General features: G+C 57.9%; 1 protein-coding gene across 4 annotated transcripts; it reads left to right on the top strand.

Annotated features, from left to right (window-relative positions):
• Positions 1 to 2318: 2318 nt before the first annotated feature.
• Positions 2319 to 12288, top strand: GRB7 (growth factor receptor bound protein 7). Of its 4 annotated transcripts, none has more exons than XM_003831448.5 (15): positions 2319 to 2516; positions 6609 to 6813; positions 6923 to 7073; positions 7255 to 7411; positions 7537 to 7658; positions 7750 to 7827; positions 8420 to 8557; positions 8903 to 9013; positions 9236 to 9334; positions 9593 to 9673; positions 9772 to 9888; positions 10078 to 10138; positions 10263 to 10350; positions 10459 to 10552; positions 11047 to 12287. In XM_003831448.5, the coding sequence occupies exons 2-15, from the start codon at positions 6659 to 6661 to the stop codon at positions 11191 to 11193; spliced, it is 1599 nt and encodes a 532-aa protein (XP_003831496.1). In that variant the 5' UTR covers positions 2319 to 2516; positions 6609 to 6658; the 3' UTR covers positions 11194 to 12287. The 4 variants fall into 4 exon arrangements, with proteins under 4 accessions (XP_003831496.1, XP_008955048.1, XP_003831497.1 ...); XM_003831449.5 differs by lacking the exon at positions 2319 to 2516 and adding an exon at positions 2585 to 2765 and having other exon boundaries at positions 11047 to 12288; XM_008956800.3 differs by lacking the exon at positions 10263 to 10350 and having other exon boundaries at positions 11047 to 11184.
• Positions 12289 to 12811: the final 523 nt, after the last annotated feature.

Below are 12811 nucleotides of genomic sequence, written 5' to 3'. Positions count from 1 at the left end.
CTCAGCCTCCCAAAGTCCTGGGATTACAGGGGTGAACCACACGCCCAGCCTTGAGTGTGCCTTTCTATGAGTCCTAAGAAACACACACATTTGTGCATCCAACCCCAAAACCAAGATACAGTATGGTCCCATCACCTCCCACAAGTCCCTGTGCCCCCTACTGTGGACCCCTCTCCCTCCTCCCCAATCCCAGACCTGGTTTTTGTTCACACAGTTCCACACGCTCCAGAAAGCCATATAAGTTGATTCCTACAGCACTCCGCCCTCTGACTGTGGCTTTGTTTCCATCCCATCCTTCAATATCCAGGATGATCTTTCCAAAATGTAAATGTGCCCTCTCCTCTGTGCTTCTACTTAAGTCTAAATACAACTTGCAGGATCTGGTCTTTGACCGCTACTCCTGCCCATCTGGACAAACAGGATGGATGGCTCTCAAACCTGGTTTGCAGAACAGCCACCTGAGGGCTTGTCAATACCACACCTTCCTGGGTCTTAGCCCCAGAGACTGAGATTCAGTTGCTGGAGAGGAGCCCAAGAATCTATTTTCCACACAAGGTTAGGGAGGTCTAGAGGCCACATTTGCAGAAGCACAGCTTCCTCTCTCCACACCTTCCACACCTGTCCAGGTTCACCCACGTGGCCTCTGCTTCCTCCCTTCTCCTCCAACCCCACTCTCTGTCTCTGCATGCTGCATCTCCTCCTGCCCAGAGCTCTGGCATTGATTTCCTCACTGGGGAAAGTGGCCTCCTTCCCCAATTCCCATCCACCGATTCCAACCCCCTTCCCATGTCAGCCAGCTTCTCCTCTGCTCAGCTGTCACCTCCACAGAGAAGTCTTTCCTGACTCCCTATGTGAGTCATTTTCCCAGCATAGTTGTCTCCTGTCATTTCTTATTTGTGTGATTCTTTGATTAACATCAATCTTCCTGATTGGCTGTGTGAGGATGGGGCGGGGTCTGTTTTTGTTGTTTACGCCTGTATCCCCAGCACAAAACATGGGGCTGGCATATGGTAGGTACTAAACAGATAGTTGAATAAATGAATGAGTGAATTGTCTACTCTGCCTTTGCACAAGCTGCTCCATCACCCAAGAGACCTTGCCTCCTCCCCCACTTCTTTGCTGGGCCCACTCATACTGGTTTTCCTAGGAAAACTCTGGAGAAAATTGAGGCAGGAGCCACTCGTTCGTGCCCCTTCCAGGGTGGACCTCTTATCACCCTAAGGATTGTTTGTTTTCCTGTCACCTACATCAAGCTGGGTGGTGGCCGCAGCCTTTGATCTCCACCTCCTAACCCCTCTCCCAAGTACCCTGTGTTTGCCCAGCACTGAACGAGACAGCTAAAGTGATCCCTGAGAGAACTAAAGTGATCCCTCAGGCCGGGCGTGGTGGCTTATGCCTGTAATCCTAACACTTTGGGAGGCCGAGGTGGGCAGATCACCTGAGGTCAGGAGTTCAAGACCAACTTGGTTAACATGGAGAAACCCCATCTTTACTAAAAATACAAAAATTAGCTGGGTGTGGTGGCAGGTGCCTGTAATCCCAGCTACTCCGGAGGCTGAGGTAGGAGAATCGCTTGAACCCGGGAGGCGGAGTTTGCAGTGCGCCAAGATGGCACCACTACACTCCAGCCTGGGTGACAGAGCGGGACCCTAGCTCAAAAAAAAATAAAATAAAGTGATCCCTCTAAGAGGAATCCCCAGGGGCCCAGGCCAGAGCTTTCTCCAGGTCACCATGGCTCCTCCCACTGTGCCACCCTGCCTAACCCCCTCGATTTTAAAGGAGAAGCCAAGACTCTGGACTTTGCTCAGAAGGTGGGGGGCGGGGGAGGGAGGGCTTACCCTGGGTACCTCTGAGGGGCCAGGGTGCAGCCACCACGGTAAGGGTGACTGCAGATCGAGGGGCAGGCCATGTTGCTGGACACCACCCTGGCTGGCGTCCCTCTCAGCAGGGTGCTCTTTGCCCCATGGGGTGGGATCCAGAGCTGCAGACAGGCCCCCAGGCTTGGCCAATGAACAGACCAGGTTCGGGGAGGGTGTTGGAAAAGAGTGGATGGGGTGGTTCCCCTTACCTTGCAGCCCCCAAGCCCTCCCCCCTCCCTCCCAGGTGGTCGGGACTCTTGATCTTCGCTCGTGGTACTGTCTGTTCGGCTGTCTTCCCCGCCTCTCCCCAGGCACCTGCATCCTCCCTTGGCACCTGCTGCCAGGCTAGGAAGGGCAAAAACAATCCCAGTTGGCGTAGTCAGGGAGTCTCCGCCCTCCTCCCAGGTTTCCTCCTCCCAGGCGCCTCCCCTGGACCCGCCCCCATCTGCCCAAGATAATTTTAGTTTCCTTGGGCCTGGAATCTGGACACACAGGGCTCCCCCCGCCTCTGACTTCTCTGTCCGAAGTCGGGACACCCTCCTACCACCTGTAGAGAAGCGGGAGTGGATCTGAAATAAAATCCAGGAATCTGGGGGTTCCTAGACGGAGCCAGACTTCGGAACGGGTGTCCTGCTACTCCTGCTGGGGCTCCTCCAGGTAAGGGGACCGAGATCGGTCTCAGACGACAGCCTGCCAGGCAACCCCCAGCCGCACCAGGGCCCCAGGCTGTGCCCGTCTCCGGCTGAACTGGCCGGCGGCCCAGGTGGGAGGATTGGAGCCACCTGGCTCTCCCCCTCCCCCGCTCGGTGATGTCAGGCCAGGGGCGGGGGCCAGGTAGTTAAGGGCCTGGCGTCTCCCTCCCTGAAGAGGTGGTCCCAGCCGGGTGTCCTGACGCTCGGGGTTCAGGTAAGAACCCAAGCGGGCATTTATCCTTTGGGGGCAGGCACGGCCGGTCTGGAGGCCGGTAGGGAAAGGCTGGGTCTCCTGATGGGTTGCTTGGCCTCCCACTTTTCTCTTTTCTGTCCATTTCCCACCCTGCCCCCTCCTCCCCACCCGCCCTCTTTTCGTCCCCATCCTGGTTTCCAGCGCTCCTTGTTCCCTCCCTGTACACCTCCCTGCAGGCAGCAGCTAAGAATGGGAAGGAAGACCTGATTCTCTCCTCCGACTTGGCTTTCCCGCTGAAACTAGCCCCTCCCCGCACACCCGGGGAGAGCCGCCCTCACTCCCTGGCTCGCCCAGTTTACCCCAGTTTGGGTTTCCCCAAGTCTCTAAGACAGACGTCTCTGCGGGCTGCGGGGAGATGTGGGGAGGGCCCCCTCCACTTTGGAGGGCAGTGAAGGAGAGGGATCCTCTAAATTGTCGAGGCTTCATCTCTCCAGATTGTATGCCCTTCTCAGCAACACCGCCTCCGGCCCTCCGATGGGAAAGTGGAGGCCGGGTGAGACGGGGTCCCTCCTGGCTTCAGCATGAAATGGGCAGGAAGGCTGGAGGGGTGTATGAGGGGCTCTGCAGTGCGGTGGGGCCTGGGGAGAGTGGGGTGGGGGATAGCAGATGGTTTCTTCTGCTTGATGAGGCTAGGGAGAGACCCAGGTTCCCGGTCTGGGTCTCCCTGGCAGATTGAGGACAGAGAATGCACCTGCCGGCAAGGTGGAACGCCCCCCACCCCGCCCCCCAACTAGCCGCACCGCCCCCCAGGAATGCCCTCTTTTGGTCCGCCGGTCTTGGACTCTGCTCTCCCCTCTCCTGATATCCTACTGTATGCGTGGTGGGGGGACCTCATGGAGGTGGGCAGCCTGTAATGATTAACTGCAGAGACTCCAGCATTCTTCCCGAATTAAACTTTAAAAGAGCTGCCCCGCCTTCTCCCATTGGGTATTTTTCCTGAGTGAGAGAGTGGGCGGGGCCTCAGAGTCCTGGGTCCTCCCTTATACTAGGAGTCATCCAGGGGTTTCTCACCTTCTCACCTGGGCCCTGCACCCTAAAAAATTATAAGCCTCTCCCGTGGGGGCGGGGCGTGGAGTACTGGGCGGACGGGGGCTCTCCCACCACATCCAGGCCCCTGGCCCAGGCCTCAGTCCCGCAAGCCCTTCCCCCTGCTCTGGGAAGCAGAGTTGTTTTCTGTTGGCCCTGAACACCTGGCCCCGCCACCTGCCCTTAGGGCCAGCCAGGTGGGGCGTGATTCAGGAAGTAAACAAGGAGGTTGGGAGGACGGGAACGCGGGTGGGGCTGGAGCCACTGGGGGAGGAGGCAGCTGGGAAGCCACGGACGGAGTTACCTCGTTGAGGGGACAAACTGATTTTGGGGGTCGGTGTTTCCAACCGAAGCTTTACCGGGGCCTCAGTTTGAAAACTCCAGATCTCTAAGCTGCCAGGCCCACAGCCAGGACCGCTTCCTCCTCCCTGCTCACCCCATTGGTCTTGACGATTCCACCCGCCTCCAGCCTTAGAAGGGGCTTAAGGGCACGGCTGGCGGGCTCTGAAGGCAAACCCCAGCCTTGGACTGGCCCTCTCTGATATCTGAGGCCAGGCTCTAATGTGATTTGAATCTACTTCTAACCCCTTCCAAGCACTGCCCTCCTGAATTCTCTGCTCCTCTCCCCACCCCACTGTTGGTCTGTGATTTCGAGGCAGGCGTGGCCCCCTGCAGCCTGGAATGAAGTCACTGGGGCTGTTTGGAGACCGGGGCTGTTTGGAGGTTAGACTGGGGTGGGAGTGGGGGATTGTGTTCTGGTATTGAGGTGCTAGTGTCTCTTGCTAGCGGGTGATGGGTGTGTCTTGCCCCTCCTGGCAGGACCCTGAGCCCCCTCCCTGGCCTTTCATCCTGTCTGTCTTCTTGAGTGTTTTCCCTTTCCACTCCTGCTCCTGTGGTACCCCACTGGCCGGGACACCCAGGAGAATGTGTCAGGAGGAACTTCATCCACACAGGGCAGGGGCTCTGAGCGATGCTTTGGGTGGGGAGGGGCACCGCTGGGATGCTGGCTTCTCTCCAAATGGGCCTCTGAATCCAGGCCGGGCATTGCCTCTCTCCTTCCCAGGCGAGGGACTCCCTGGCGAGGAGGTGGTTTGGGACTGGGGGTGAGAGCAGATCGTAGGTCCCACCTGGCCTGGAGCTAGGCCGAGGGTGGGGAGGAGGAGGTGATGTCAGGAGCCTCAGGCCCCACATCCTCCTCCCCCATCCTGTTCCCAGCCCCGTGCCTCCCCCATTCCGCTCTGGCTAGCAGTGGGTTGGGGAGTTGGGGGAAGGGTGGAGGCAGGGCTGTTTTTGTTTCTCCTAAGCCAGGAAGTTGTGTGGATGAGTCAAGGTTGAATGGAGAGCCCTAGGCAGTGTTGTCCCGCCCGCCCTGACTCACCTGTCCCCCAAATCCCCTGATGCCCTCACTGAAGGGTCAGGTGCCTGCTCCCTCCTGAGGGGTCAATCCCAGGTGCCCCAGGTGGCCTCATAGTACTGGCCCAGTGTTTGGAGAACAGGCTGGGGGCTGGGATTGCAGGTTCTCCCTGGTCTCAGCCCGGCCAAAGGGGTCTGCTGGGTTCCTGCGGAGGAGGGGCCAGCCCCACCTCCACCTCTAGTGCTCGTCTTTGCCTGCTGTCCTGTCTTTACTTGTCTTGAGTGTCTGTGCAGCCCCTATAAGTGATAAGACATGGGTGAGATTGGCCTTGCGTGGGGGTACCAGGTGCCCTCAGACAAATGGGTGGATAGGACAGGTGCACAGTAATGGATGATGCGGCCCCCGCACAGTGCTGAGAGGGAGTCATTCAGTCTGAATGTGGAAGGCCAGGAAGGCTTCTCAGCACTGGGGCTTCAGGAAAGAGTTGGGCAGGAGGATGGCCTGGGGAGGGTACGCAAGGTTTGGGGGTTGCTGGGGCCAGGACCCCTACCCCAGGCCCTGCTCTCCCCCTTGCACTGCAGCGGAGCCGGCTCTCCTGCCTTTCTGACTCCCATCCTTCCCCACCTCCTTCTCCCCTCTGCATCACTCATCACTTGGGCAGGCCAAACTTCGCCAAGTATGAACAGGCTCTGGCAACTGGGTCTGGCAACAAAGTGCTGGAAAAACCCGGGGCACAGCCCAGCGCAGTGAGTGCCCCACACGTGGAGGCAAAGGAGTGGGCCTTTGCCCTGACCCTGAGGGCTGAGCCTGAGAGTCTGTGGGTTGTGAAATCTGTTGTGACCACCAGGCTTGTGGTGGGTGGACCCTCAGCTCTTCCTGTGAGCAACTTTGTGCTAAAGAAAGAGCACTGGAGCCGGGCGTGGTGGCTCACGCCTGTAATCTCAGCACTTTGGGAGGCCAAGGCGGGCGGATCAGGAGTTCGAGACCAGCCTGGCCAACATGGTGAAACCCTGTCTCTACTAAAAATACAAAAATTAGACGGGCGTGGTGGTGGGCACCTGTAATCCCAGTTACTCGGGAGGTTAAGGCACGAGAATTACTTGAACTCAGGAGGTGGAGGTTGCAGTGAGCAGAGATGACGCTGCTGCAAAAAAAAAAAAAAAAGGAAAAAAAAAAACAGAAAGAGCACTGGACTTGGAGTCTAAACACAGGTTCTACTCCCGACTCACCTGTGACTGAGGGCAAGAATGCTTTCTTCTCAGAGACTCGGTGTCCCCTTTTGTAAAATGAGGCTCATTCTGTCCTTCCCCAAGGGCTTCAGGGAAACTCCAGTTAGAGCAGTGAGGTGCTAGGTAAACTCTGAGGGGCACCCTAACCGCCGTGTGAGGTCAGGAGGTCTGAATTCTCTCATCCCCTCTCCCCAGGACAAGGGCACACAACTGGTTCCGTTAAGCCCCTCTCTCGCTCAGACGCCATGGAGCTGGATCTGTCTCCACCTCATCTTAGCAGCTCTCCGGAAGACCTTTGCCCAGCCCCTGGGACCCCTCCTGGGACTCCCCGGCCCCCTGATACCCCTCTGCCTGAGGAGGTAAAGAGGTCCCAGCCTCTCCTCATCCCAACCACCGGCAGGTACGATGGGGCGTGGGGCTTGGGGGAGGTCAGTGCTGGATAATACACAGAGGCTTGCAGGCCACTGCTCCCTTCCCCACACCTCTCTCCCTTTTTCTTCTTGCCACAGGAAACTTCGAGAGGAGGAGAGGCGTGCCACCTCCCTCCCCTCTATCCCCAACCCCTTCCCTGAGCTCTGCAGTCCTCCCTCACAGAGCCCCATTCTCGGGGGCCCCTCCAGTGCAAGGGGGCTGCTCCCCCGCGATGCCAGCCGCCCCCATGTGAGTTGTCCCTCAGAAGGGAAGGGAGGGATGCACGGGTTCTGGGTCTGTGGGAGATACACAGCCGCTTCCATGGAGGCGGGGGATCTTGGTTAGGAGTCCCTGAGGGTCTAGCAGGTGCGGAAAGGGAATGAATCACCCTTTGCCTCCCCTCAAGTCGTGTGCAATTCCTGGGGCGCAGGTAGTAAAGGTGTACAGTGAGGATGGGGCCTGCAGGTCTGTGGAGGTGGCAGCAGGTGCAACAGCTCGCCACGTGTGTGAAATGCTGGTGCAGCGAGCTCACGCCTTGAGCGACGAGACCTGGGGGCTGGTGGAGTGCCACCCCCACCTAGCACTGGGTAAGTCAGGTGCATGGAACTATCCGGGCCGGGAGATGATGCCTTGCATCTTGGGCTAGGCATGTGGCTCATCCAGGAGAGCTGGTTGATCTCCAATAACCCCTGCTTTTTGCCCTTGTCCCCAGAGCGGGGTTTGGAGGACCACGAGTCCGTGGTGGAAGTGCAGGCTGCCTGGCCCGTGGGCGGAGATAGCCGCTTCGTCTTCCGGAAAAACTTCGCCAAGTACGAACTGTTCAAGAGCTCCCCAGTGAGTGCATGAGGGCTGTCTGGGCGCTGGGATGCCCTGATCCTCAACCTGGATGCTGGAGCCCTGATCCCTGACACTTGTCTACCCACAGCACTCCCTGTTCCCAGAAAAAATGGTCTCCAGCTGTCTCGATGCACACACTGGTATATCCCATGAAGACCTCATCCAGGTGGGGGGACCCCCCATTTCACTGCAGATTCACGACTCCCCAGCACTGGCCAGTGCTTCTCCACCCTTAAGTCCTGTGCCTCCCCTCTATGTTGTAGAAAGAGCCAAATCACAGTCCTGTGTGACTGGGGACAGTCACTTTCCCTGCCTGAGCATCAGTTTCTTCTATTAAATGGGGGCGAGAAATGCATGTGGAGCATTTCCTTGTAAAAACCTGAGGGTGGGCTGGGCACGGTGGCTCATGCCTATAATCCCAGCACTTTGGGAGGCTGAGGCAGGAGGATTACTTAAGCCTAGAAGTTTGAGACCAGCCTGGGCAACATAATGAGACCTCGTCTCTCCAAGAAAAAAAAAAAAAAAAAAAAAAAAGGCCAGGAATGGTGGCATGAGCCTGTAGTCCCAGGTGCTTGGGAGGCTGAGGTGGGAGGATCACTTGAGCTCGGGAGGTCAAGGTTGCAGTGAGCTGTGATCGTGCCACCGCACTAGCATGAGACCCTGTCTCAAAAAGAAAAAGAAAAAGAGAAACATCCTGGTGGTAGAGGGGAAGGGAGGAGGTCAGACCTGTCACTCTCCTCTGCTCTCCTCTGGCTCAGAACTTCCTGAATGCTGGCAGCTTTCCTGAGATCCAGGGCTTTCTGCAGCTGCGGGGTTCAGGACGGAAGCTTTGGAAACGCTTTTTCTGCTTCTTGCGCCGATCTGGCCTCTATTACTCTACCAAGGGCACCTCTAAGGTAAGGTCTTGAGGGTACCAGCCCCAGCCCCTCCAGTCCCTGGTCCTTTTAGAAGTTGCCCCTTCTCTGCTGGAACCCCTGAGCCCTTCTCCCCCTGGGCCCCCCAGGCCAGCCACCTCCAGTTTACCATCTCTCCCTACATCCTTGCCTAGCTCACCTGCCCAGGGAGGTAGCAGGAGAAAAGATGATCTTAGTTTAAGTCCTGGCTCTACTTCTATTTGCTGTGTGACCCTGGGTATTCCCCTGCCCCTCTCTGGTCCTGAAATCTCCCCACCTGGCTTGTGGGGGGAGGTAATAGTGGGCGGGGTCCACCTGTACCAAGTCCTGCTCACTCATGCTGCTTAGGATCCGAGGCACCTGCAGTACGTGGCAGATGTGAACGAGTCCAACGTGTACGTGGTGACGCAGGGCCGCAAGCTCTACGGGATGCCCACTGACTTCGGTTTCTGTGTCAAGGTGAAGACCTGGCCAGGCCTGGCCCCTGGCCTGGGGAAGCAGGAACTGCTCAGGCCCCTGGATCCTGCCCGGGGCTTCTGAGCCCCAATTCAGACACCTAGACTCCTCTCCCTGCACCCTGGCCTGCTGGAAACTCCTAGATTCAGCTCTGCTATGTGGAGCAGGGGCAGACATGTGGTCCTAAAGGCAGATATGGGACCAGTCAATTTCCTCTCTCTGCAGCCCAACAAGCTTCGAAATGGCCACAAGGGGCTTCGGATCTTCTGCAGTGAAGACGAGCAGAGCCGCACCTGCTGGCTGGCTGCCTTCCGCCTCTTCAAGGTGAGACCCTGGGAGTGGCATGGGGGGCTGGCCTGGCCAGAGGGATCCCCAGCTCTGCCCTCAGGAAGTCTCAGGAATGAGGAGGGCATCACAGCCTTGCTCTCTGATAACCCCCAGTCCAAGCCTGAAGTTATAGGAAGTGCTCATCGAAGGCAGAAACACAGCCCTGGTCTGGGCAAGTCCTGGTCTGAGGGGGGCGTCACAGCCACGCCCCCAGGACCTCTCGACCTGAAGCTCTCTTTCTCTCCCCACCCCCAGTACGGGGTGCAGCTGTACAAGAATTACCAGCAGGCACAGTCTCGCCATCTGCATCCATCTTGTTTGGGCTCCCCACCCTTGGTGAGTGTGCCCAAGGGGATGGGAGGGTGGGTATGCAGGCCCTGTCTTACGGGTACCTGGGCCCTGTTCTGACCTCTCTCCTCTACTTCCATCTCCAGAGAAGTGCCTCAGATAATACCCTGGTGGCCATGGACTTCTCTGGCCATGCTGGGCGTGTCATCGAGAACCCCCGGGAGGCTCTGAGTGTGGCCCTGGAGGAGGCCCAGGCCTGGAGGGTGAGGCCTGCCGTGTGTGTGTGTGTTTGTGCTGGGGACCCACTCTCTGGGTGGGATCCCTGAAATAGGAGGGAGGAAGAGAGGGCGGGGGGAGGCCCCTGGCTGGGAAGAAGTGCTCTACCTTCCTGAGGTGCTGGGTAATGCCCCCAAGCACGCCCCGACTCTCCCGTATCTCCCACTGCTCCGCAGAAGAAGACAAACCACCGCCTCAGCCTGCCCACGCCAGCCTCCGGCACGAGCCTCAGTGCAGGTGGGTGACGGCCCCGAGTCCTGGGGCGGGGGCTGCCTCAACTTCTCTTTGTATTCCCAGCGGGGAGTAGATGGTATAGGGGTCCCCTCCCCAAAGTGACCGCCCATGTCCTTCCCCACCACAGCCATCCACCGCACCCAACTCTGGTTCCACGGGCGCATTTCCCGTGAGGAGAGCCAGCGGCTTATTGGACAGCAGGGCTTGGTAGACGGGTAAGGGGCAGGGCTGGGCAACAGACCCAGGGATAAGAGAGACTGGGGTCCAGGTGGCAGCCATGGTCCTTGGGTAGTAATGCTGCCCCATCTCCTGTCTTCTGGCAGCCTTTTCCTGGTCCGGGAGAGTCAGCGGAACCCCCAGGGCTTTGTCCTCTCTTTGTGTCACCTGCAGAAAGTGAAGCATTATCTCATCCTGCCGGTGAGCTTCCCTGCGTCCCCGGAGTCCTGCAATGAGACACAGGACTCCCAGCAACCTGTCCTCACCAGGCCCCTCCAGAGGCTCCCTGGCCCCCAGTGCGTCTCCCTTTTCCCTGCACAAGAAGTGGGAGGCTGAGTGCGGTGGCTCACACCTGTAATCCCAGCACTTAGGACGGCCAAGGTGGGAGAATGGCTTGAGCCCAGGAGTTCGAGACCAGCCTGGGCAACACAGGGAGACCCCATCTCTACAAATAATTTAAAAATGAGCCAGGCATGGTGGTGCACACCTGTAGTCCAGCTACTCAGGAGGCTGAGGTAGGAGCATTGCTTGAGCCCAGAGGGTCAAGGCTGCAGTGAGCCATGGTGGCACCACCACACTCCAGCCTGGATGACACAGTGAGAAAACTGTCTCAAAAAGAAAAAAGAAAAGAATAAAAGGAAATGGTGGGGCCTAGGGCCCCTCCCTGAACTTCCACCCCCTTTACTGTACCCCAGAGCGAGGAGGAGGGCCGCCTGTACTTCAGCATGGATGATGGCCAGACCCGCTTCACTGACCTGCTGCAGCTCGTGGAGTTCCACCAGCTGAACCGCGGCATCCTGCCGTGCTTGCTGCGCCATTGCTGCACGCGGGTGGCCCTCTGACCAGGCCGTGGACTGGCTCATGCCTCAGCCCGCCTTCAGGCTGCCCGCCGCCCCTCCACCCATCCAGTGGACTCTGGGGCGCGGCCGCAGGGGACGGGATGAGGAGCGGGAGGGTTCCGCCACTCCAGTTTTCTCCTCTGCTTCTTTGCCTCCCTCAGATAGAAAACAGCCCCCACTCCAGTCCACTCCAGTCCACTCCTGACCCCTCTCCTCAAGGGAAGGCCTTGGGTGGCCCCCTCTCCTTCTCCTAGCTCTGGAGGTGCTGCTCTAGGGCAGGGAATTATGGGAGAAGTGGGGGCAGCCCAGGCGGTTTCACGCCCCACACTTTGTACAGACCAAGAGGCCAGTTGATCTGCTCTGTTTTATACTAGTGACAATAAAGATTATTTTTTGATACACCTACTATGAGTTCTGTCTGGCAAGGCCTGGCTGGCTGAATCAAGAAGGGAACCAGAGCTGGACGTGGTGGCTCATGCCTGTAATCCCAGCACTTTGGGAGGCCAAGGTAGGAGAATCGCTTGAGTCCAGGAGTTTGAGACCAGCCTGGGCAACATGGCAAGACCCTGTCCCTACAAAAAATAAAAAAAAATGAGCCGGGCATGGTGGTGTGCACCTGTAGTCCCAGCTTCTCAGGAGGCTGAGGTGGGAGGATCCCTTGTTCCTTGAGCCTGGGATGTCAAGGTTGCAGTGAACTGAGATTGTGCCACTGCACTCAGCCTGAGTGACAGAGTGAGACCCTGTCTGGAAAAAAAAGAGGGGAGACCCGGAGAGGTGGGCACCTGTGGAGGCCTTGGTGGAAGTGTCAAATGGATCGAGGCCATGTCTCAGCCTGCCTGGATGTTCCTCAAGGGCAGGAGTGGTCGTGGTTATCTGAGAGTCTCCAGTGCCCACCATGCAGCTTGACACATAGTGGGCGCCCAGTCATTGCTAATTAAGTAAGTGAATGGACAAGAGACCATCATCCCAGAGAGATTTTCTGACAGTCTAAGTCTAGAGAGGTAACTAACAGGGCCTGGGAGTTGGAGATGAGTCCGACAGCATGCTTGTCCTCCGCTAGTCCTGGACTAGCTGGCGGATAGTCGGCCCCAGCATGCACACGGTTATGCATCCAGCCCCACCACCAAGACACAGAATAGCCTCATCACCCCCCACAAGTCCCTGTGCCCCCTACTATCAGCCATGCTCCCTCCTACCCAACCTGAAACCTCCTTTCTGTCCTAGTTCTGCCCCTTCCAGAAAGCCATATAAATGGAGCCTGCTAGCATTCAGCCCTCTGCATCTGGCTTCCATCTCCAACACATCCTTCAGCACCCAGAGTGATCTTTTCTCAAATATAAATTCACCACTCCCGGCAGGGCACTGTGGCTCACACCTGTAATCCCAGCACTTTGGGAGGCCGAGGCGGGCGGATCACGAGGTCAGGAGTTTGAGACCAGCCTGGCCAACATGGCAAAACCCCATCTCTACTAAAAATACAAAAATTAGCCGGGCATGGTGGCGGGCACCTGTAATCCCAGCTACTAGGGAGGCTGAGGCAGGAGAATCGCTTGAACCGGGGAGGCAGAGGTTGCAGTGAGCCAAGATCATGCCATTGCACTCCAGCCTGGGCAACAAGAGC

This window comes from Pan paniscus, chromosome 19 (genome assembly GCF_029289425.2).
Source record: "Pan paniscus chromosome 19, NHGRI_mPanPan1-v2.0_pri, whole genome shotgun sequence".
Taxonomy (NCBI): domain Eukaryota; kingdom Metazoa; phylum Chordata; class Mammalia; order Primates; family Hominidae; genus Pan; species Pan paniscus.
The sequence above is the reverse complement of the archived record's forward strand: the minus strand, read 5'-3'. Positions and strand labels throughout refer to the sequence as shown.